Genomic DNA, 23,558 nt, shown 5'->3' with positions numbered 1-23,558 from the left:
TGATCTCATCATCAAGGTTGACACCAGATCCGTCCCACAATGTCTTCAGCTCATTACGTATGCTCTCCCACGGGCTGTGCGCACGGAATAGCTTGATTTTTAACGGGAAGCAGGTGTCTCCCTCTTCCTCGACAACAACGCCAACATGGCATCAGTTCGAGCGAAAGGTTGATGAGGTCAAACCATCCAAGACGTGAGTTTTTTTTTTACTCCTATTTTCTTTTCCTTTTTCTTTTTCCTTTGTTCCTCGTCAACACCTTACATGATGATCTTGAAATCAAGTTGGGAATCTCTCTGAAATTACATGAGGAGAAAATGTTAACTTGTGTTTCTGATTTGTTGTCATCAATTGGCTTTGTTTTCTCATTCGCCTATTGAGTCTCGTGCCGTGCTAACAACTGGCGCAGTGATATAAATCATCTAGTGATGGACTACCTCATTACCAATGGATACCCAGCGGCTGCGAAGAAATTCGCAGTCGAGGCCAACATTCAGCCCAAGGCGGATATTGATTCCATCCAGGAAAGGGTAGAGATTCGCACTGCGATTCATTCTGGCAATATCCAGGCTGCAATTGAGAAAATCAATGATCTCAACCCACAGGTATGCAGAATTTTTTTTTCTCCTTTTGCCCCGCACATACCCCTTTCTGCTATGATTATATCGGTTTACATGCACCACTCATAAATACCCTTCTGGGTCTTGATGAAAAACAAACATCTTCAGTCCTCAGTATGAGCAACACACATCTTGATCATGTCATCACTTAATATTATACTTTGTTTTGACATGGTATGCTGACTTCGTCTGCATAGATCTTGGATGAAAATTCATCTCTGCACTTTGCATTGCTTCGCTTGCAGCTTGTCGAACTGATTCGCACATGCATGTCGACGTCTGATGGAGACATCAGCCCTGCCCTCGAGTTTGCAACCTCGGAACTTGCTCCACGTGCACCCACCAACCCACAGTTCCTGGAGGATCTCGAGCGCACCCTCGCTCTCCTGATCTTCCCCACTGACAACTTGGCCCCCTCCCTCGCGCCTCTTTTGCATCCAGACCTCCGTAAAGATATTGCAGCCAAGGTAAATGAGGCTATACTCCAGAGTCAGGGAGCCCGTAAAGAAGCTCGACTGCGCAACTTGGTCAAACTCCGCGCGTGGGCCGAGCAGAAAGCCCGAGAAGCCAAAAAGGATTTGCCCGAGAAGCTGGATCTCGGCCTTTATGATGGCAACAACGTAAAGAACACCTCGGGCGCCAGTCAAAATGGCGCTTCGAATGATACTGTAATGACCAACAACGGCGAAGTTGACCCTATGATTTCATGATTGTCTTTTGAGGTCAAACTGTCACCGTGTCTTGTTCTGTCCGATTAGCGAGGAGTTTTTCGGCGCCATTGTTTCATTTCTACAATCCTATCCAACCATAGCTTGATATCCTCAATCCTATTCGCATATTCAATTATCCCTGGCTGTTATGTCTTTGCCTTCCTCGTTTGTTCGATATGGTCAAACAGATTATGAGAGGACGGCGTTGATGTTCTCGTCATCATGTGGCTGGACACGAGAGGCGCTGAACCTATGCATCTGAGTCTCTGATCAAGGAGCTGTAGATGAATGAAAGAAAGTCCAACCCTGCCTACCAGGGGCATGGCCGACATCTATTTATAACATGTCTTATAGATATTGGTTGTTTTGTTGACAGTGGCTGCGCTCTTCTGCGACAGGTTGACTATCTCTCTATACGGCTAGATAGATAGATATATATATACATATATCGATCCCGACTTGATCATCCCCGCCTGCAACCCACCTCGACTGAATTACACCATTCAAGAAGTGTGTATTATGGCAGTAGTACAAGATAGAGATAAACTCTGCCACGCATGCAGTCAAATTCCCCCAATCGAGAGTTTCGGAACAGAATTCCAAACCATTTGGGCGTCCTTTGCGGAGATCGAGAACGGAGCCCACAGCGGATGTCCCTCCTGCTCATTTTTCTACTCAACCGCCAGTGGCTCGGAGCGTGATCAGGATTCTCCAGCCCAACCGGCCGTTCAGTATCCTTACGGCCTGAGATGGAACAGTTTCGTGCCACCTGCGCCAACGGCTCCAAATGAAAGGCCGACGCTCGAACTGCTTTGCGAAGCGAGATTGCCACCCGCCATAGCTGAAGGAAGCTTCGACTTCGCGTTCTACGATGTGTTTGCGAAAGCGGGTATGTTGTCGGTTTCGTGAAGCTTCGATGGTGCGTAGGTGTGAGCGACAGAGATAACCGCTCCAGATGACAGAGGAGCCATTGGCGAAGATACTCAAGATCCACGATGTCGACCCGGATCCTCGGTCAGACCGAGTATTCAGTGGGATTCGCAGGTGGATCGAAACGTGTCGTCGGACGCATGCCGCCTGTCAATCGCGAGACGATCCAGTCCTGCCCAGGTTTATAGTTGAAATTCGTTCCGGGTCGGGACCAGCGTTGGCGCCGCGGTTGCGGCTTGTTGAAACTGACGGGTCGACAAAGGCCCCCTACATCACGCTCAGTTTCGTATGGGGTGTCCAAGTGCAGCCGGTCCAACTGTCCAAGGCAAACTTCGGCCAGTTCAAGAAGTCGATCGACTACACGCTACTGCCACAAACCATTCAAGACGCCATCTACGTCGCGCGGCGGCTGGACGTGGGATACATATGGATAGACACTCTCTGCATCGTGCAGGACGACAGCGAGATCAAGAAGCAGCAGATTGCCCAGATGAACACGATCTTCGGTCACTCGTACCTCACCGTGCAGGCGGGCAATGTCCACTCCGTACACGAGTCGTTCCTCCGGCCGCGTCCTCCACCTGAGAAAACCCCACTACAGCTTCGATATAATGACGCCAGTGATGTCTTTCTGCGAGCAAACAGCCTCCAACAACCTTTCAAAGATAGTCCCGCAAACCGCCGCGGCTGGGTCTTCGAGGAAAGCGTCCTCCCGACCCGCCTCCTCGTCTACGGCACTCACCAGACCGCATTCGCCTGCAGAACCGTCTGCGAGCTCGAAGACGGCTTCCGCGGCCAACTCCGCAACGTACCCTACCCGAGCCTCCTCCACCCACCACGATGGTGGATCGGCGAACCCGAGCACTTCGCCGCCCGCCCGCCAGACCGCAGACTCGACTTCCTCCGATGCTGGTACCGGGCCTTGGACTGGTCCTACACACGCCGTCTGTTCACCCTGTCGCACGACAAACTCCCCGCCATCAGCGGCATGGCCACCCGCCTCCAGTCCGAGATCGGTGGCCGCTACCTCGCCGGGCTCTGGGAGTCCGATATGCCCTGGTCCCTGCTCTGGCAGTCGAGAGACCACCAGGGCAAACCCGCATGGATCAAGGAACCACAGCATCTGACCCGGCCTGCCGCGACCCGAGCACCCTCGTGGTCCTGGGCCTCCGTCGACGGGCCAACGGACCATGCATTCATGGAAAGATTCCGCCACCCTGACGGTCCCCTGGCGACGGCGTACACCGAGTCCCTGAGCGCGGATCCGCTGGGCGTTCTCTCCGACGGCGGCGTGCTACGCATCAGCAGCGCCCTGATCTACGCGACCGTCATCCCGCCCACGCACCCTGAATTCCAGTGCCTTGGCCCCATCGCGAGCCGCAAACATCTCGTCCATAGGACGATTCTGTCGCTCTTGGTCTGGGCCAGACCATCCACAGGGGCGGGAGCAGGAGCGGGAGCAGGAGCACACGAAGCGAGCTTACTAGGCCTCGCGAACTTCGACATCAAGGCCGAACAGGGCGCCGGTGTCTGGTGCCTGCTGATCTCGCACGCCAAGGGCCTGTTGCTGGAGTGTGTCGATCCGGGAAAGAAGATCTTCGCGAGGGTCGGATACTTCTCCTTATCTGTTGATGACTGGCTTCCGTCGTTGAACCAGGAGCTGCGGGTCGAGGTGACGATACTCTAGGTTTCTCGGCTTTTGGCTTCTCATGGTCTTGTAGAAAGGGCCATACAGCCCGCCATAGTATTTATACATGACTGGCGATTGATAAGAGTGGACGTAGATATCGAACGCATCTTGGAACATCACCACAGGTTTTCTCTATGTAAAAAATGAGTGATATACTCGGAACAACTCGAAGCGCTACCCTAACAACGAAAAGCAAGATCAGAAACAAAGGAGGATTGATTATATGTACAAAACAGCAAGATATGTAGAACGGGGTATTGATCCCACCAGCGATCACAACGTCATATCAACCTACACTCATCCTATATTGAAGTGAAAATTGAAGCCGTTGAAACTCTCTATCTCGCTTAAGCAAATCAGAAGCTCATCAAATCTATTGCCACAAGAAGTCAGATACGGTTTCAAAAGGGTAGCCAGGGGAAAGATTGCAAACAAACCTCTTCCAAAGAGCGCTCTCTTGGCCCAGTCCATCGCCAGCATACATCTTGTGCGGAAGCTGACGCTCTCCGCGAAGTAGACGCTGCGCCAGAGGTACATGGCCAGAACGCCACCGCTGAAGTTGAGGCCACCGAAGTCGAAGACGGCGGCGTTGCTGATGTACGCCAGGCTGCCGAGGTGCTTGTACTTGAAGGGCTTGTAGACGGCGTCGTCGAGGTCGCCGTGTTCGATCTCGTTGGCGCGCATGCCGGGCAGCGCGGCGGCGATCTTGCTCAGCTTGCGGCCCAGGTACTCGCCTTGCTGGTTGGCGCGCTGGGCGGTCGCAGGCAGCGAGGTGAGTTTGGTGTCGATCTGGTGGAGCAGTTCGTGTAGCTCGCCGAAGTCAAGGGTGCCGGAGTGGTCCTTGTCGTACTGTTCGAAGAGTCGATCTAGCCGGCGCAGGTGGTTAGAAGCCTGGGGGAAGCGCCTCTTGACTCGTGCGGCAACGTCCCTCCACTCCCGGAAGGTTAGGTGCAGCTTCTCGGGATCTTTGCCCTTCTCCCAGGCGATTGTGCGCAGGAAGGATACGATGTTCTCTGCTACCTTGTTCTGGACAGTTGAGCAGTCCCCGACGGCATATACATCACCCAGTGGAGCTCCGATCAGTCGCAAATGGCTATCTGTCTCCAGAGCATGCTTGTTGTTCTGAGCGTCGAGCTTGTCCGAAAGTCTCTTGCACAGTTCGGCGCGGGCTGTCAGGGTCAGTTGCAAGGTCACAAATGGGCTTTAAAAACTGAGGTGCACTTACCGACACCAGTCGACCACAAGCAGAATCCCATGGGGATCTCCTTCACAACGGGCTGCCCATTCTCAACCTGCGTGAACAGGACGCGATCATCATGAACTTCCTTGACTCGAGCATTCGTCAAAACTTCCACATGATCACGGCTGAACCGGGCCTATAGACGTCAGCAACCAGCCCCATGGAAATCGAGCGGGGCACTCACTTCGGCATATTTCGACAACGCTTCGTCGTATGTGTTCAGAATATGGCTACGGCTCTGGATGATGTGGACCGAGATCTCGTTCCGCAGAATCTTCGGGAACGCGTGAAGCAGATCCTCGTTGAGAAGGTCGAACAGTTCGGCCGCAAACTCAACGCCTGTCGGACCACCACCACAAACCACAAACGACAACAAACGACGGCGTTCTTCGTCACTAGTGGTCGGCAGACACGCCAGCTCCATGTTCTCCAGGACCTTGTTCTTGATCTTGCGGGCATCGTCAATGGTCTTCAGGAAGTTGCAGTTCTCGAGACCCTTGACCCCATGGGGATTTGTGACACAACCTATTGTGATCGAGAGTCAGTATTGGCTTCAAAAGGCTTCAAAAAAAGATGCACCGGTGCTAGGTTGCACTCACCAACACCGATCACCAGCTTGTCGTACGGAAGATAAAAGCTCTGTTTCTTGCCATTGGCATCTGTCTGCGAGATTTCAACCAGCTTCTCCGAGAAGTCCACATCCTCCGCCTCAGCTTTCAGGAAGTGACCATGTACCCGCTGGATGATCCGCCGCACCGGCTCGACAAGCGACCTCAGTCCCAGCGTCCCGACCGTTGCGGAGGGCAGCATCGGCGTAAACAGGAAATAGTTCGTCGGGGACACGACGGTAACGTGGTAGTCGCCCGGGTTCAGATTCTTCAACAGCGCAACGCTACCCCAGCCCGTACCCAAGATCACTAACCGCGGCTTATCCTTCTGCTGCGTCGTATCCACCGAATCATGGTCCCCGATCAGGAACTCTGCAATGGGCAGGTTCTTCGGACCCCCACGGCGGGGATTAAGCGCCAGTTCTGACACGGGGATATCCTCCGAGCTTATATCCTCGCGGTACGTGCTCGCATCGTAGATGAAGAACGCGACCACGGCCGCACCGCTCATGACGAGAAAGAACCCACAGTAGGTGAACGTCTTCATCATGAATCGGAACGCACGAGATTTCTGAGCAGCTTTGACCATGGAATCTGTTGATTCCGATGTCGAGGTCGATTCGTGCCGGATGGATCGCGAGGCATTGTGCAGCGCGTCCGCGGTGAGGCATCGTGGCACCGGCCGCCGAGGAGGTGTATGAAGGGCTCGAGATGGAGTGATTCCTAACGAGGGACGAAATTTGAGAGACTGTACACTCCGTGTAACAAGGCTCACTCTCCTCAGCGCCGTCGCGTCCGGGCGAGTCCGGAGCAGCACCGTGCTCATGGCGGAATCAATGCGGAACGACCGTGTTCAGCGATCAAGACCAATGGATTGAGAAAGAGAGACCCGAAATCGAAGTCAACAAAACCATCCAAATGAAAGACTGACTGACTGACTGACTGATTGATTGATTGATGAATGAATGCAGCAGAGAAAACTTTTTACAGTTCTTTCTGTCTGGTTGAATGATGAATGCCAGCCAGCTGGGAAACGAGAGGCTACGTCATGCCACGCTAAGCCTTCTGGGGCCCACTCGGTCAAGATAGCGATGGATGCCTTATTCTTAGGGAATAATAATAGGGATATTAGTCTGACTGTCTGATAGGACTTAGTCTAAGAACGAGAGATAGTTAACTTAACGATGGGTATCTCGGCATCGTTGAGACTGGTCAGTGGTCCCTAGTGACTAAAATAACTGTCGTAGGCTCGTAGCGTACTTGGCATGCAGTAGCCATGAGATAAAATCATAAAGCTGATGGAGTGATGATTGATGCTGAGATAAATATTAATATCCCTGTATTATCTCGTGTTTGGAACAACCGTGCGGTGAGAATGTTTCCATTGATATCCTCGTCTAGCTAGTATTGAAGGAGGAAAGAGAAGATCATAGAAATGTCCATAAGATCCATAAGATAATAAATAGTCAAATAGTAAATCCCCCGTCCAGCCCTCTTTCTAATATCACAGAAGAGCTAGATATAAATATCTCTTGAGATATGAAAGCAAATATAACGCCCCCTTCCCGAACACCAGTGCCGGTCCCATATACGACCCTCTACTCTATGTGATGTTGAGCTGTCATAAAAAATTTACACAAGCGTAATGGCCAGATTGACCCATTGCATTTGGAGACCTCAGCTCCAGTCCATATCGTCTTCTGGTTCCATGCTCGCTCTCTTCTTGCCGGAGCCAGGTTTCCTTCCCCGAGGTCGCTTGACAGGATTCTGGCTGGATACAGAGTTCTTTCGTTTGCCGGGCCGCTGACTGGCTGGCGCAAGACCAGCTCCCGGGTCGTCGAGGTCATGATCGAAGTTGTCGCCTTCCGCATCTTCGTCGTCGACGACCTTGAATTCGTCATCGATCGCGAGTAAGGTAGAAAATTCGCGGCATTTGCTGACCATCCGGTCTTCACTCTCGAGCGTCTCCAGGTTACGGGCAATGGCATCCCAGAATTTGTCGCCGGTCACTCCTTGCACTTTTGTGGCAGACTTGTTGAGCTCCTTGGGCGCATTCTTGCCTTCCTTGTCTCGCACATGGGCGTGAATTCCATACAGGCGGCGAAGGTAGGTTCGAGCCTCCCAGAGCATCGAGAGTGAGGCTGCCGCTGTTGCCAGTTGCCGGAGGACGGCTGGGTTGACTTGCCGCAGAGGCTCGGGGTGAATCGGCCCTGGGGCTGCGGAGTCCGTTGACTGTCCTTCCTGCGGCGGCCCGGCTTTTGCAGGGAAAATGTCGGTTTCAATGGCATGCGCTACGACCGTTCCTGTCGCAGCAACGATACGCTCCATGGATCCAATAGCTGAGACGAGCTCGGCGAGCTGACCGTAGTCAAAGAATGCCAAATTCTGGGACACGAAGCGTGCAAGCAGAAGATGTTCCGGCGGGTTCCCAGTGCTATCGAGCTTCTTCAATTCGAAATTGACCTTCGCGCACAGATTCGACAGGAATTTTTTCTGGTACCGACTATTGCTGGTTTTGATGATTTCGAATAGTGGTGCTAATTTGGCGACATAAGGCCGGGCGAGGGCACCGCTGGGGTCTCCAACCACATCACGCTGGTAATAAAATGCTTCCTGAACTGCCCGCATGTACTCTCTTTCGAACATGGATTCGTATTGTTGGTGAAGCATCTTATGTGTATCGTAAGCGATCTTGGAAATAGCTGGAACTGTCGACGTCTCCAGCGAAACCAAGACACCTGCGCACTCTTTCGGATGGACCAGACCTTGGCGGTTGATACTGGCAATCAATTCAATAGCCGTCAACGCAAAAGAATCCTGCCGTGACTGAGCGACCCGAAGCATGCTTTGTAGAAAATGTTGCGCAATCAAAGCCGCGGCCCCATCATTATCACTCGCCTTCAGAGAACCTCCTAATCGGGTGGAATTCTCCTGGTCTGTGACTTCAGCGCTTGAGACAAATTTCTCTGTCTTGCCTTCGTGCATGGCGAAAAATTCCGCAAATGATTTCAAAACGATGTTCTGAAGACTTGCATTGTCCTCCTTGAAGACCATGGACAGAATTTTTCGGGGTTCATCTCGACTGAATTGAGCAGGCCATGCTTGACAAATAGATCCTACGCTCTCCAGTGCCATGACTCTTAGTTCCAAAGGTTGCTTTGCAAGTGTGTAAGGCACAATAGAATCTACCATCAGCCCGGCCACAGATCCGCCTTTCCACGAAGGGAATGCGTTCCTGAAGTGTGATTCATATTTCTCGAGATCACAATGTCGACCCACGCAGCCTGCAATTCGTATATAACTCTTGGCCCTGGCCACAATAGCGGGATTGGCATTATCGGTGAGGTCAGCGCTCCTATACTGTTGAATTGGTTTCAGCACCGAAATGGTGAGCTTCACAAGCCTGTCTGTATTGCGCAAGATCCCGTTGATGGTCCACAGACAGGCCATTACCTCGTTGAGCTCAGAACGAGCGAGTTTCGCGACGCTCTTGAACAAGTCATTTTGCACCTCTTTGAGGAGAGTGTTATGAGCGGACGATACATATGGCAGGACACATCGATAGATGACCACAACAGATCGGAAAATAAACAGGTCCTCTGCCGTGGTGAGATTGCCGATATAAGGATGAAGGGTTTCGAGCTGGTCAGGGCTGAATAACTTTGCATTGGCCTTTGCAAAGACTGTGATCGTCTGCAGGAGAGCCTGTTGAAACTCCTTGCCTGAAGATTCGTTGTCCTCAACTAGCTTTTCGAACATCGTTGCAACCATCGCTTTGCACACTTTGAAGTTCAAGGCAGCGGTCTTGGAACTCTCGGAAAGGATCTTTCTGAGACAACCCCCAAGCGTTTCAAGGGCAGTCTCGCTGCGTTGGACTAAGTTCACGATCAATGTCACTCGTTCCCCAAGGCCGACCTTAAGCTTGGAACCATCTTGAGCTGAATCGATTAGCTCATGGAACGGAGCAAGCCAGATCTCCTCGAATGTCTGACGTGCCAGAGAAGATACACTCTCCTCAAGGTCGCTAGTCCGTTGAAGGAAGCTATCAATGATTGCCAACTTTAGCTCGGTACGTGACGTCTTGAGATAGATATCCTTGAGCAGCGCAATGCAGCGCTTCCGTACCCCAGCTGTCGGATCAGCCGCACAGGTTAGAATGCTCCGGCACCCATCTTCCTCAAGCTTCGGTTTGAGAGCAATACACTTCGCAATTAGTGAAAGCGCAGAGTCACGGACCATAGGAGACGCGTCTGTAGTACACCGGAGAATAATGTGCATGACGGATGCGTCTCTGTCTAGGAGGCTTGGATCTTTCTCAAGCATGTAAATAACACTCTTCAAGCTACGGCTGCGGACCTTTGCCTGATCACTGCCCAGTGAGTTGAGAAGGACTTTCAAGATTGTATCGAAAGCTTTGCAGAAGCTTGAGTTTAAGACCGTCAGATTATACGCGAGTTTTCCGTGAGTGGAAGAAATCCTATCGAAATACCTAAATCAGGTAAATTAGAGACGAGATCTCAAGACCAGCCTTTGTAAAGACACTCACCTATTCGTTTCCAACCACAAGGGGTCGGAAAACAACCTCGTCAAGAGAACAACTAGGTCGTCAGTGGCACTGTCTGGAGAGACTTCGTGCTGATCTTCTGAATTGTAATAGACACCACAAACAGTCTTAGCCCATTGTGCCAGATAAAATCCCCGAGCGCTAGAGAGCTGCCAAGTGTCTGACGAGCGATCCTGCAGAAGGTACTCGAGAGCTATTCGATATGGACCCTCCGGTACAACAAGATCTTGGGGATGCAAAGCGTGACTGGAATAATCTTCAAACAGTTGTCTCAAATAGTCAGTGAGTTCAGCATCGGATTCATTCATTGAGGAAAGTGAGTTTTGAGCCGTCGCAATCAAATCAGAAATGGCAGAGCCCATCCAACCCAACAACTCCAGTGCCATGCTCTTCGCAGTCGCCGAACTCTTATCAAGATCCGCAATATTTACCATGTGATAGGCCATTATGTGTAGAAGTAGCTCGGCTGCTGGCCATTCTGTTGAGCCCAGAACACCTTTGAGATCCTCGGTGAAGATATCAAGAATATTCCGAAACGGCTGATCACCTGTCTTGGTAGATGTCATTGCACGCTGCACTATGAATTTGACAATGTACTGCGCACTGCGAACAGCGTTGTCGTAGAGGCGGTTGACCTTCGTCGCCAGGCGCTCCAGAGATACATCAGATTCATCATTTTCGTATTCGTCGGCCGAGTCATCTTCACCTTCCGGCGATTCTTCACCGGGGTCACCAGCTGCCACGTTCCGTTCCGCTTTTCGTTTTGTCGAAGATGGGGAATCTAGAGCAGTAGTCTGAACAAGCTGCATCACCAATGCAGTGAGTAACTGGATGCTTTTACCGTCAGCAACCTTGAATTGCCTAGCGCTCTGTCGCGTAGAGGGCAATTTCTCCAAGGAAACCAGGATTTCGTCAAGAATAAAGGGTCGTTGAGCAGGATATTTAGAAAATATCTTTGCCAGGACATCCATTGCTCCACGGCGAACGGATTCATACTTTTGATAGCCCACAGCAGAATCCTTATCGGTATGAGCATTTTCCACGAAGATCAACTTGGTAGCGAAAAACTCCGTTGCGGTAATTGCGCCTTCAGAGACATCGACCCGAGATAAGAAGTCGGCAAACAGGCCAAGAACCTTTTTACTTTGTTGGATAATACCCCCAATCACACGCTTCTGAGAAGAGAAGAAATCAAAATATTTGGCTTCTTTGCCCCCGGGGCGCGATTCAACGGCCGGAATGACGCAATGATCAAAAATCTGATTGAATACATTCGGAATGGCCTCGATCAGGTCCTCCGGACAAAGATCCCTTTCTGTCCGAGATCCAGACATCGTCTGTAACAGTGTACCTACTGCACACAAAGCATTGAGCATATCGTCCATCTTGTTCAACCATCCTTGAGATTCCGATTCACTGGATGGATCGTCCAATCTGAGATCGGGCGATTGCGCGGCAATGATGGGCTTCTCACACAATTTCTGGAGCCTTTTCAAAAACTCCGACGGAATATCCTGGAGTCGATTGAAGCCGACAACTTTCTTCATGGCCTTCTGAAGACGACTGTGTGCATCAGATGAAAGAACAGGTCCATTCACGTCAAGCGTCCGAGCAACCGAGAAAAGCCCAGCCTGCCCTTCGGACATCATACCCGATGTTACTTCTGCTTCCAGCTGGTCCTCTGCCTCGAAAACCTCGTGAAACAAATCTTGTAGCTTCACAAGCGCAGCATCAGCCTCCTCCTTTTGATCCTTAAGCCGTATCATGGTGAGATCGTCCGCCTCGTTGTTGAGCTTCCTTTTCTTCAAAGCATTATGGTCGTCTAGGGAAGGGAGCGGCTTCACAGGAATCACCACTGAGAACTGGCTTGCTGTTGGCTGATTGGGCTGCGTGTATGGTATCGAGATAGCGTTGGTCGCACGATGCGCTTGCTCGTTCCACGATGCTGCTTTCTGGAGGGTCTTCTCGTTCTTCGGTTCGGATGAAGTAGGATCTATGAATGATCAGCCCAAAGAAAATTCAGTAGGAGACCAGGAATTCATGTCCTACATCGAAACGCTATTTCTGTGGCATCCAACATCATCTTAGCAAACGGACCAAGCTCGTGACGACCAGTGCCCTGCTCTGAGGTGGGACCTGACAATGAACTTTGAGGACGTGCAGAACCGGTGGGAAGCTTAAATTTGCTGTTGAATAGATTTAGTGACTAGTGATGGTTCTATCAGATTGCAAATCCTTACAATTCTGTCAACTGATCCCCATCAAGGAGCTGCTGCAGATATTCGCGGGATGTCTCTAATCGGCTCGACTCATCACGCCCGGATTGTATTTCCGTGTTGAGCTCATTCAAAACCGTACGCCCGGACTGAAGGATATGATTGATGGAGGTTGTAGTAGGTGGCCTGCCGACGTCAGGACGCAGAATACAGTCTGGAAAGCCCAAGCAATCAATCAGTTTGAGTTCACCTTCCATGGAGCGAATGGCCAACATACCCAAGCCGAATACAGGTGAACTAGACATAGGGGAATACTGCAACGCTTCATCAACCAACAAAGGTCTAAACCGATGTTGTGGCATCCCCCCAGAGCCATGACCTTGAGCAGGAGAGCGGCCATTGATGACGACCTGGACAGCCGGGCGCCAGTTTTGATCCATGGTGACAGTTGCAGCAGTTAGGAAGGAGAGGCGAGTGATAGAAACAGGAGGAGCATGGCCCACTCAAAGACATGGCTATCAGCGACAGAAGTCAAATCTCGTTTCTACCATCCTTCTTTGAGATGATAAGGATCCCTGATATCTAGCGACGCAATACTTAGTTAGCTTGGAACATAATGAATGGATAATAATTACTGCCAGGCACGCTTTCTTGCTGCTGCCGCTGCTGACCGCCCAGCACTAAGAGATGTCGGGTACTTCTGGCTTATGTGTAACAGACATTATTGGGCGGGTTGGTCCGTGCTGCAGCGTTGGCGATTATTCCTGGGCAGAAAAAAAAAAGTCGGGATTCCCTATTGCAACCAGTTGAAGATTAAGTTACTCGCAAGGCTACTGAACCTGTTCAATACTATTACAGATTGTCTATCAATCTCATTTTGACCTCATCTCAAATTTAATCTCACTTTTTCGCCCAACTCACAGCAATGTCTGCCATCGGATCCCTCATTTTCTGCACAGATTGCGGCAACCTCTTACCGGAGTCGACTGGAGATCCTACCAAGGTGCTTCTCTGTGATGTATGCGGAGCTCGGAACAAAGGTGAGCTGGCTTCATATGTGAGAGTTCAATGAGCGCGCTTGTGTTGACTTTTCTGACTCTCAGATACCGTTCCCAACACCATCGTCTCCGAGTCGAAACCAAATGCCTTCCCGTCGGCACTGAGAGCCAAGAGATCTGCAGTCCAGACTTTGACAGCAGAGGATAAGCGGACAGAAGCGCTTACGCAACATACTTGCGCCAGATGTGGGAGGAAGGAGATGTACTTCACAACGGTCCAGTTGCGAAGTGCAGACGAAGGCAGTACCGTGTTTTACACCTGTGTTTGCGGTTATAAGTATGCAAACCCCGTCGCTCATCTTTTCGTCGCGCTTAATGCTGACAATTACTCGCAGGGAAACTGCAAACAACTAGGCGCCAGAGGAAGAGGATAGCTCTTTCAAGATTATGATTGTACGTCTATGGGAGGAAAGATACATGCGCAATACCGACATTGTAATGAGATACATATTCGACATCCGGGACATTCAAGCAGCCGCGACGCCAGAATCCGGCACCAGAGCATATTCAATTTCACCGTTCTTTTCATACTCCGCCATGTCCAGAGCCACAATAACGCTGTCTCGTACGACCTGCTCGGGGTCGTTCAGGAATTTCTTCAATGTGTCCTCCACACCTTCGCAATCCCCTAAGCTTCCCAGAGCCTCTGCCGCTTCGTGCCGCACCATACCAACTTCATTCTGGTCGCTAAGCGCCTCAGTGAGACTTGGAATCGACGCAGGGTGGCTGAGTTGCCCGAAAACAAATGCGATCTCATGGCGGAAAAGTGCGGATGGGTCTTTGAGTCCTTTAGCCAGCGCCTCGACAGCGTGGGTCGCCGTGGGGAGATCGGGAGGTGAAGCAAGGTCGCGCAGGGCAAACATCGCGCGATATCTCTGGAACAATGGCAGACTTGTATCGAGCAATCTCTTTTCGATGTCTGGAATTGAAGGCTCGCTGGTCGCCATGGGAAGTGGTGGAGCTGGGTCGATCGAGGTAAAGTCACTAGAAGTTCAATTGAAGATCAGTAACCTGCAAAAAACAGATAGCATAATCATAGATTATCTTTCTTGTTCTGCGACATGCATCATACCTTGCCTTCAATTTCTCTGCTTTCCTTTGTTCAGAGTTCTCCCACAGGATTCTGTCCACAGCAATATCACAAGTCTCCCTGATGACGTCCGGCTCGTCCTTGTTATCTCTGAGGACCTTCAGAATCTCCAGGCTGTCCTCATAGCCCAATGCGCCAAGCGCCTCCGCGGCCTCATGGCGGCACATTGTATCCTGCTCTGTATCCTTGACGACTTCTTGAAGGTAGGGCACAGACTCGGGATTCCGAGTCTGGCCCAGGCAGTATGCAAGTTCATGTTTGAGCAGGGCAGATGGCGAGGTGAAGGCGGCAGCAATGGCCTGGATTGCGGGGAGCGTCTTCTCCGTAGCTGGCTGCTGGCAGGCAAGGTACTTCAGGGAGAAGAGGGCACGGAATCGGCGAGCGAGCGGCTCCGATTCGGAAGTGAGGACTTTGCGGAGCGTGAGGACGGTGGCATCTGGGCCGTCTGAGTTATCGGTCGCTGAAGGTGACATCTTGGGACTATAAGAACGGGTATCTAGGGTATTCGGAAGGAGTATTGAGGGACTTGTTGGCCTTTAGATGTTCACAAAACATGTAAATTTTCTGATCTTATCACTTCCAGATAATAAATTTTAGGTGGGGTGGCGGGGTTGGTCACGGCAACTATGCCTAAAATGCTCCCTACAGAAGAACACTCAATTAAGATTCCAAAACAACCATTTTCGAAGCTGGAGGGTGATGACTCTGTGGTGCGAATGGAGAATTATTTCAAATCTTCTTAGGCAGTCGTTCAGTTGGGGTCGTCAAAACCATGAGCAGGAATCGTTGCCTACACTCGCCAATGGATATACACTTTGACATGACACACTGTTGATCAATATATCCTTCTGAATACATGTGATTGAGATATACATGCGAGCTAGAATGAAAACCACGAATGGAGGACTGAGCATATAGACCAAATTGCATTTACTGACAGGGACAGATCTTCTGCAATTAATGGCTGCCACTCTCAGCTGACTTGCACAGCATCTTTATATCACATCTGCGAGCAACATAGTCTGATGTTTAATGGGAAGACTCAAGCCACAGAAAGGGACTGGCCCAGGGATTCGCATTAGTCTAATTTTTGAGCGTGGACCATTGCGTGCTGAGCGGATGCTATGCTTGATCAAATTCTTGCTATCACTGTTTGTGCTCGATGGGTTGCAGCTTGCAACTCATCAATCTCGCCATGATTCTCAGCTATGGGGCCGGCCTCCGTAGGTCATAGGCTTGCTGGAGCTATATCTCAACGTCCTGGCCAACGACCTCAATGATTACTTCTGGGTCAATGATATCAGAGCCAGTACTCCATCTGAGTAAACAAGGCAATGATACCTTCGCATATTCTTGGTGAAGAATTCTCTAAACTCCATTGAGTTGTGGCAACCGTCGCATCGAGCTCCCCTTGAAGTATCATCTTTCACAGGACTATTCGATCAGCCGGCATTTCAATGTTTTGATAGAGTAGGGAGCAGTATCAGCTTGCGAAGAAAAGTATGCGGGTGAGATCCCACGGAGTAGACCATGATGAACAATGCGCAAGGAAAATAAGTGATAAAAAACAATGAGGATCCATTTGAACTATGGAATCAACTTGAGGAAAAAAAGAAAAACGCATTTATATACACAATACACTCGAAAACTCCAATCACTTGGTCCGGATGTGCTTCAGCTTCTTGGGTTCGTGGACGAAGTTGTTGGCGTAGGCTTTGGGAACGAAGCGACGCACATTGGGTTCCTGGACAAAGTATTCGTATCCCTGCTTCTGCGCGAAGAGGATGGCGTCCTCCTTCGACTTGAAGTTGAGGTGGGTGCCCTGCATGAAATCGCCGGAAGATTGCCAGCCCATCAGAGGATTCTCCCAGCGGTGACCCTTCTGCAGAATATCCCAGTCCATTCTCCAGTGGTGTCCGTGCCAAGTACCAGACTGCGTTGCGGGCTTCGTGGGGCGGTAGATCCTAGTAGCGGAGAGTGTCAGGAAACTGCCGGAGCACACATATGCGACCCAAGTCCATACCTGACGGTTCGAGCCTGAAGATCCGTGGGAGCACCGGAGAGAACAGCAGCAGCTACAGTCTCACCGGGCTCGCTGCCATCCATAACACGCTTCGGGACAGGCGAGAATACACTGAACTAGTTGTTAGTCAAAGCTCTCTGGTGTCATCCAGGTGTCCCTTACGATGTAGCATGATCAATCGTGGCCTCATAGTCAGGCTGGTGACGAGCCATTGCCTCGGATGGGGTCTCCTTGCGAACCAGAGAGCTGTCCTTGAAAGGTGTGCCAGGTGCGTCTGCAGAGCTGGTTTTCACACCGGGGTCACCAGCGCGGTTGTTCGAGGAAATGAAACGCGCATTGACAGGAACAGCGAGCCTACCAGCCCGGAAGCAAGCGGCGTTGCCTGCTCTGAAGAGTGACATGGTCGCAGATTTGTCTGTCGTTGATTGTGGAGAGCAATGGCCGGCAGCAGTAGTGCAATTATCGTGAGTGAGGTATGCGGCGAGGGCTGGTGGTTAAGGCATGTCCAAATACGGCTAGCGCGGTCTGAGGCTCTCGACGTTAGGAACCGCTCATCCGACAACCCGCGCTCTCCAGGCACATCTTCACTCCTTCGTCTTTATCGATTGTACGGTTCACTCGCCTGTACCTAAGGTAAGAAGATTTCCTGAATCGTACTCTCTCGATTGCTATGGTCCATAAATGAATATTGGAATTCTAATACAGATTGAAATAGACAAGATGAGCTACATTGCCCGCCGAGGTCTCTCGACCTTGATCCCTCCCAAGGTAAGTAACAGCGCAAATATCTTGAGATTGGATCCAATATGGATTGCTTAGAGACATGCTAATTGCTTGATAGATCGCTTCTCCTAACGTGAGTCCCTTCCATCTACCTTGATACTGAAAAAAGTCCTTTCGTACACTGTCCCGAAAAAGCCTTTCATCACGACACCAAGCCGACCGCAAACAAATGAAATGTTCTCGCTCGTCAATCACTGACTTTCTTTCTAAAGGCCATCGGTGCTGCCAAGGATGCTGCTCGTATGGAGCGTGTGGTGAACTTCTACGCCAGACTCCCTCGCGGCTCGGCTCCTGATGTCAAGCCTACTGGCCTCATCGGACGCTACCAGGCTCGCTACTTCGGCAAGAATCCTTCCGCTGCTCGTGAGTGACTTCCTCCGCCCGAGAGATTGCATAAATATGGCTTGCTAACATATACCTCTTCCCAGCCCTTGCTCACGCTATCGGCGGTATCCTCATCCTCGGCTACAGCATGGAGTACTACTTCCACCTCCGTATGTCTTCTGTCTGGAATTATTACAATAGATAAATACTAACTCGAGCAGGCCACCACAAGAACCACCCCCACTAAACTCTCCATCGTCATGGATGGGTCGCGGAGGATCTGTGTATATACCACCACCCTTAGAATGGAAGCAATGTAAAAGAGGCATACCTCCGGCCTTGCAGCTTGGGTCTTGGTGCAATGTTTTCTTATGCTATCGAATCTGATCTGCTGTTGAATATGTGTGTCCTGGAAAACAACAGGTTGTCGTCGGGGTTTGTAGGATTTGTGGAGTCTTCCATCCCCTGACGGTGCGCGTACTCTCCTCTTCGTGGGAGGCTGTAGAAGTAAATTAACCAATCTGGTGTCTATCGCATGATGAATGTTCTACGAGTCTTCAAAGCTCTTCTAAATTCATTAATGATGTGTCTAGCAATAACAGGTCCCTACAATAATAGCACTTCGTTGTCCCTGCGGCTCCAGCCCCCATTTGTGGTTTTGACTGTCTTTACTTCATTTTCGTCCTACGCTAACCCCAAAACAGCCACCTCAGCTCCAACATAAGCCGTCACCCATGACTGCAGCCATCACCCGATCATCAACCTGCGAAGATCAACCCTATCGTGACCTCCCTTTTGGGATTCCTTGGGCAGTGGCGTTTAACTATTATATCGCATTTCCTTTCGCCTGCCCGTTCTTCTAGCATATTCATTCTCACCCTTTTGACTTGGACACTCCTCGCCGCCTTAATCCCATCGTTTGGAGCTTTTCCCAATCTCCATCAACCCCCCAAAGGCTCACACAGTTGAGCTAGCGATCAAAACCCTGGCGATTCTTAATACCTGGTAATAGGTATTTTCCAGACTATTTCCTCATGTCTTCATCATAAGTTCATGGATACTGCGACAAGACTATCCCGCATCTACAGTTTCAGAACGAGTCTAACAGATGTCGCAACTTGCGGATCTCACAGACTCGAGCATTGTTATGGCAGAGCAGAAAAACCACGATGTGGTAAATCAGACCCTGTCGGGCGGCGAGCCTTCGCCTTCCGACGTTCCTGCGAGCACCAACGACAAGATCTTTGCTGGAGGGGACGTGGGGGAGACCAAACATACCACCGAAACAACACAGACAACAACAAACGCGAACGATTCACAGAGCGAACAAAGCCGGAGTGCTGCCGACTCATCGCTGGGGAAGAATGAGTCGGGAAGGGACTTTGAGGGCTCATCGACAGTGAGTCTTTCGCCAACGTAGAAACGAGTGTGCTGCTGAACCAGTTGTAGGATAAGGATTTCTCAAAGCAGGGTCCGGGACCAGTTGCTACACGAGCGCTCGAGATGAATGGGGTAGCTTCGGTGTCAGATGGAGGGGAGGATACTGCTTCCCAAGGTGGCTCGGAGTCAGACGCCAGTCGAACGGACGGTAAGCGTTCGAGCTCGAAGAAACCGGCGACGTTCAAACCTGTTTCCTTCGCCAAATTCTCTGTTCCTAAGGCTCCAGGCGCGCTAAGTGCCACCAAGACATCTGCGCAAGGTATACACGGTATCTATCGAGGACTCAGTGGATGATATACTAACACTATATAGCCCCTTCGTCGTTAACTACCCCTATGAGCGGAACACTGCAGAGTTCACGTCCACGCTTGGTCGCCAAAACGACCAGCAGCCTACGTGATTCATTGTCAAAGTCCGGAGCTGGTGCAGGCAAAGCAGGTGGAGGGGGCCCGGATCCAAATCAGGTGTGGAACAAGAATAGACGTAAGAAACCACTCGTCACAAACTTGGAATGCCATCGTCTAACAAATATTGTCTATAGCGGTCCAGCCTACGCCGCCGAAGCACTTGACAGACGAAGAGCTGAAGCAGCAATACGGGATTCATATGACCTCTCGTATTCAAGAAGATGGTGGTGGAACTGAAGCGAAATGGGCCGATATCGATGACGATGAAGATGACTGGGCGCCTGAGACGATCGAATGGACCGACGGTACCAAGACCAGTCTTGCCCATACTGAGACCGCGCATCCGACTGGCCAAGATCCGAAGGCACTGACCGAGACAAAGATTAGTCCTCCAGCGCTAGAGCCCGTTCCTATCAAAGAAGCGCCAAAGGTCGTTCCGAAGTCGACAACCATCATTGGGCCCAATCCTACGGTCCTCAGACTTGGGGCAAACGCGGAGAGACAAGCGAAGAGTGCAACCGTTCTATCGAAAGGGCCAAATGACAAGCCGTCTTCAGCGTCCACAAGCCCTGCCCCCCCACCCGCGAAGTCGCCTTGGGCCCAATTACCACCTGTTGAAAAAGTATCCCCGGTTATGCCACCTGTTCAAGTTTATACTCCTGGTCATCCCCCCGTTAAAGATTCTCATGTGAGCGAGGCGCCCAGCGGAATCATACCTCCCAAGGAGATTGCCGCTGATGACTTCAACCGAACCTGGCGAGAGACGCAATCAGGAGCAACTCGCGAGCTATTCAACTCCAGGTCTGGTCGTTACGAGCCTGTCCCCGAGGTCAGAAAGGCACCATGGCGTCACGAGCAAAGCTTTCGACCATCAACTCTGCTACAGCGACCCACGCAAGGCGAGCAGGCAGGACCTGCCGAACCTTCTCCAGCCTTTCAGACTCACCGATCGAGTGGCCACGATTCTGGTCACTGGACCCGTCGGCGAACTTCATCCAACGTGAGCGGAGGAAGCGGAAGCTTTGGGCGTCGGATGTCGATCGGTCGACCTGATGCGCCACAGAGAATGTTCGAGACGAGAAGAGGGTCACAGGTCAACGGAAACATAGACCCATCATTGCTACACAAAGAACAATTACCCTCAAAAGAAGCACCAGTGCGCGGGCTTTCGCCAGGACGCCATGGTCCAGCCTCAGCTGCTCGGCCCTCACACGGGCCCGCAGGCCCTCAACAAGACATATCTGTGAATGATTCTCACATGAGCAACCAACAACCCTCAGCATCACCTGTTCCAGAAGCAGTTGATACCGCGGTACTGGCCCCTCAGGAAGATCCTGTTGCCATGCAAGAACGTATCATGAAGGAGAAACGGCTGGAAGCTCGGCAGCGACGTCTGGAACAAGAAGAGAAGGAGGAGGCTGCGAAACGCGAAAGAATACGGCAGAAGCTCGAGGCATTAGGACCAGCGCCCGAAAAGCCGAAGCCGAAGCGCAAAGAGTCTTTGGACACCAGTAAAGCCGAAGTAAATGCATCCTTGGCTGCTGCGCAAGCATCGCACTCTCCGCCCAAGCCCCCAGTACCAGAACCGACTGGAGAACCGAAGCAATACGGAATGATGAAGGTTCACCATCCCGATGCCGTTAAAAAGCTCGTTGCTGCCAATGAAAAGGAGAGAATTGTGGAGAAACCGGCTCCGATCGCCAATGCTCGGCGCGCACCTTCGCCAGCTCGTGAACCCAAACACGACGCCGCCATGGTATCTGGGCCCCCACAGCTTGCCGATTCCCAGCAGTCTCGGGTTTCCGACAAGCTTTCTGAATCAAGGACTGAAGAGTCGAGCTCGCAGTGGAAGAGCAATCTTGATGTATCGAGCTCGTATTCTCCATGGTCCGCGAACACTAAGCTTGGCGCCGCGGCTTCTTCCATCGCAAACCCCTGGAAGCCTCTGAGTAACGACAAGACACTCGGTAATGGCATCTTTGATCAGGCCCTTGGAGGCTTTCCACCTAGAGACATCTCTCTACGTGGTCATCTTGGTCTCGACCAACCTCCAATGCCCCATGGTCCACAACCCTTTACCGCCCCTACTCGACCTACACAGGAAACCACAACGATCCCCTCCTTGCCTTCTCCTGAGGTCCGACATGTACCTTTTGACCCTATGCATCCAATTGTTCGTCCCGGTCCAATTGGCCCTCCTAGTACACAACAGCCTCATTGGCAGCAGGAACCCCATGTCACTAGCACCGCGGCCTGGAATAACTTCCACACAGTTGCTGCGAAACGTGAAGCGGAAGAGAACGAAAAGCTTCTTAGTGATATGAATACTGTGCGCGAGGGCCAGTCTCTGCAGGTTTCGTTCAACGAGACATGGCGCCAAGTTCGCGCTGGCGATCAGAATGGCCAGAGACAGGTCATCGGTGTTCAAAGGTCAACCGAAAATACAGGGGCAATCTCTAGCCATCTTCCCGGATTCGACCATCCTGTCAGCACCCTTCCATTTGCCGATACCCACGCTCGTCCACTGGTCAACGTTCCGGCTCGGAGTTCGCGATTCTTTCCCCAGGCAACAGAGCAATTTAAGAGACCGGCATACGAGGAAGAAGATCAAATCCGGAGCCCATCCCCGCCACCTCCAGAGGAGTTGTCGAATCACCCAGTGTATACTGGAGATTCTAACAGGCCTTTGGTTCATCTTCCTGCTCCCAAACCCATTGTCAAACTCCCTCCTAAGTTTGTTGCTCCGCCGCCGCCGCCGCCGCCTCCAACTTTTGCTTCTATGGTTGCTGCACCTCCACGTGCTCCCCCCCAACCCATCTCGACCGCAACCTCCTGGCAGGAGAAGATCAACTGCCTCTTTGGAAAGAAGACTGTACCCGAGAAGAAGAACGCTCTGGCAGTCACTTCTGCATCTAAAGAGCCTCTTGATGTTCAATTGCATATTGCAGCGGTTTCGGTTTCCCTTCCTCACCATATCGAGAATGTTATTCTCACAGGTGATGGAGTGGCGAGTGCCCAGCAAGTCGAGGAGACAGAGGAGATTTTTGAAGACCGTGAAGCAGGTTCCTTGCCTGTCGTTCGCGTACCCAACAATGCTCCTCCCGCAGCCTGGCATGCCGCTCCCCCGCCGTCTCAATCTCGCCTGAGGGTCAAGAATCTCAAGCCGATGCAGGTTCACAGTATTGAGCCTTATCTCTTCGGCATTAGTGACAAAGACTCCCCCGGTAGCCTCCGTGTTTCAATCCGCTTTCCAGGTACCATCGCTGCGAAAACAATGACTCTCCCTAAGAAGATTGGAGGTCAGAGTTCTCGACAGCGAGGGCCATCGACCTTTAAGCCACGAAAGGGCACGAAGCCTCGGGAAGGGTCTGGGAATTCTAATCCAAAGAAGACCACATCTTCCCAGCAGAATGGTAGCGGCAGCAGTTCTTCGCCACGACACCAACCGCGAAATGCAGCCTGGGGCCCGCGTACCTTTAGCGGATCTCAATAAGGGCATTTTTTTGCACCCTCGGTCGGAGGTATATCAACCCCCGTCACAGAATCATCTCTATTAGCTCGGAAATGGCAGTTCTCAGGTTTCGGGTATTCGTTGAGCGTTTTCTTTCGGTATTGAATGAGCTATGCCCGTGGAGATCGAAACGATCTGGAATTGCCTGAACTTTCTAGTACTCCTCTTGATGTCCTTCCCATCGTACATTATCCTCAGTTTCTTCTACCTTGTCAGTACTCACTTGAAGTAACATCCTCATCTGAGACACAATGACTACCATACATCACACTTTGTGACTTCATCATTTGTATTCCCTCTGGTTCTTGGAGATTTCGGAGAATGGAAACGCAGTTTTCGCCCGCGT

General features: G+C 51.2%; 9 protein-coding genes across 9 annotated transcripts, besides 3 other annotated features; 5 read left to right on the top strand and 4 right to left on the bottom strand.

Moving 5' to 3' along the window:
• Positions 1-426: 426 nt before the first annotated feature.
• On the top strand, positions 427-1,328 carry ACLA_089260 (uncharacterized protein; the record flags this gene model as incomplete). The annotated part of the gene is made up of 2 exons (XM_001272659.1): positions 427-603; positions 816-1,328. 2 exons carry the CDS (start codon positions 427-429, stop codon positions 1,326-1,328), a joined length of 690 nt encoding a protein of 229 aa, XP_001272660.1.
• Positions 1,329-1,847: 519 nt separating this feature from the next.
• Positions 1,848-3,945, top strand: ACLA_089250 (HET domain-containing protein; the record flags this gene model as incomplete). The annotated part of the gene is made up of 2 exons (XM_001272658.1): positions 1,848-2,217; positions 2,291-3,945. 2 exons carry the CDS (start codon positions 1,848-1,850, stop codon positions 3,943-3,945), a joined length of 2,025 nt encoding a protein of 674 aa, XP_001272659.1.
• Positions 3,696-3,725: a microsatellite.
• A 300-nt stretch (positions 3,946-4,245) lies between the features above and the next one.
• ACLA_089240 (putative NADH-ubiquinone oxidoreductase 64 kDa subunit) lies at positions 4,246-6,622 on the bottom strand (the record flags this gene model as incomplete). Its single annotated transcript, XM_001272657.1, has 4 exons — positions 4,246-5,117; positions 5,174-5,324; positions 5,373-5,713; positions 5,788-6,622. The coding sequence occupies 4 exons, from the start codon at positions 6,620-6,622 to the stop codon at positions 4,246-4,248; spliced, it is 2,199 nt and encodes a 732-aa protein (XP_001272658.1).
• A 98-nt stretch (positions 6,623-6,720) lies between these two features.
• Positions 6,721-6,754: a microsatellite.
• Positions 6,755-7,473: 719 nt separating this feature from the next.
• ACLA_089230 (putative sister chromatid cohesion protein Mis4) lies at positions 7,474-13,016 on the bottom strand (the record flags this gene model as incomplete). Its single annotated transcript, XM_001272656.1, has 5 exons — positions 7,474-10,285; positions 10,343-12,353; positions 12,410-12,546; positions 12,601-12,790; positions 12,854-13,016. The coding sequence occupies 5 exons, from the start codon at positions 13,014-13,016 to the stop codon at positions 7,474-7,476; spliced, it is 5,313 nt and encodes a 1,770-aa protein (XP_001272657.1).
• Positions 13,017-13,501: 485 nt separating this feature from the next.
• Positions 13,502-14,008, top strand: ACLA_089220 (DNA-directed RNA polymerase I core subunit RPA12; the record flags this gene model as incomplete). Its single annotated transcript, XM_001272655.1, has 2 exons — positions 13,502-13,616; positions 13,680-14,008. The coding sequence occupies 2 exons, from the start codon at positions 13,502-13,504 to the stop codon at positions 14,006-14,008; spliced, it is 444 nt and encodes a 147-aa protein (XP_001272656.1).
• Positions 14,009-14,101: 93 nt separating this feature from the next.
• On the bottom strand, positions 14,102-15,197 carry ACLA_089210 (deoxyhypusine monooxygenase; the record flags this gene model as incomplete). Its single annotated transcript, XM_001272654.1, has 2 exons — positions 14,102-14,618; positions 14,707-15,197. The coding sequence occupies 2 exons, from the start codon at positions 15,195-15,197 to the stop codon at positions 14,102-14,104; spliced, it is 1,008 nt and encodes a 335-aa protein (XP_001272655.1).
• A 1,181-nt stretch (positions 15,198-16,378) lies between these two features.
• ACLA_089200 (ETC complex I subunit) lies at positions 16,379-17,148 on the bottom strand (the record flags this gene model as incomplete). The annotated part of the gene is made up of 3 exons (XM_001272653.1): positions 16,379-16,688; positions 16,748-16,858; positions 16,910-17,148. The coding sequence occupies 3 exons, from the start codon at positions 17,146-17,148 to the stop codon at positions 16,379-16,381; spliced, it is 660 nt and encodes a 219-aa protein (XP_001272654.1).
• A 319-nt stretch (positions 17,149-17,467) lies between these two features.
• On the top strand, positions 17,468-18,101 carry ACLA_089190 (F1F0 ATP synthase subunit f; the record flags this gene model as incomplete). Its single annotated transcript, XM_001272652.1, has 4 exons — positions 17,468-17,515; positions 17,743-17,893; positions 17,959-18,024; positions 18,076-18,101. The coding sequence occupies 4 exons, from the start codon at positions 17,468-17,470 to the stop codon at positions 18,099-18,101; spliced, it is 291 nt and encodes a 96-aa protein (XP_001272653.1).
• Positions 18,102-18,962: 861 nt separating this feature from the next.
• On the top strand, positions 18,963-23,194 carry ACLA_089180 (uncharacterized protein; the record flags this gene model as incomplete). Its single annotated transcript, XM_001272651.1, has 4 exons — positions 18,963-19,253; positions 19,304-19,553; positions 19,607-19,777; positions 19,836-23,194. 4 exons carry the CDS (start codon positions 18,963-18,965, stop codon positions 23,192-23,194), a joined length of 4,071 nt encoding a protein of 1,356 aa, XP_001272652.1.
• Positions 22,445-22,464: a microsatellite.
• Positions 23,195-23,558: the final 364 nt, after the last annotated feature.

The sequence above is a fragment of the Aspergillus clavatus genome, genomic scaffold (assembly GCF_000002715.2).
Source record: "Aspergillus clavatus NRRL 1 1099423829798 genomic scaffold, whole genome shotgun sequence".
In the NCBI taxonomy this organism is placed as follows: Eukaryota; Fungi; Ascomycota; class Eurotiomycetes; order Eurotiales; family Aspergillaceae; genus Aspergillus; species Aspergillus clavatus.
This window is presented reverse-complemented; position numbering and strand designations above follow the sequence as displayed.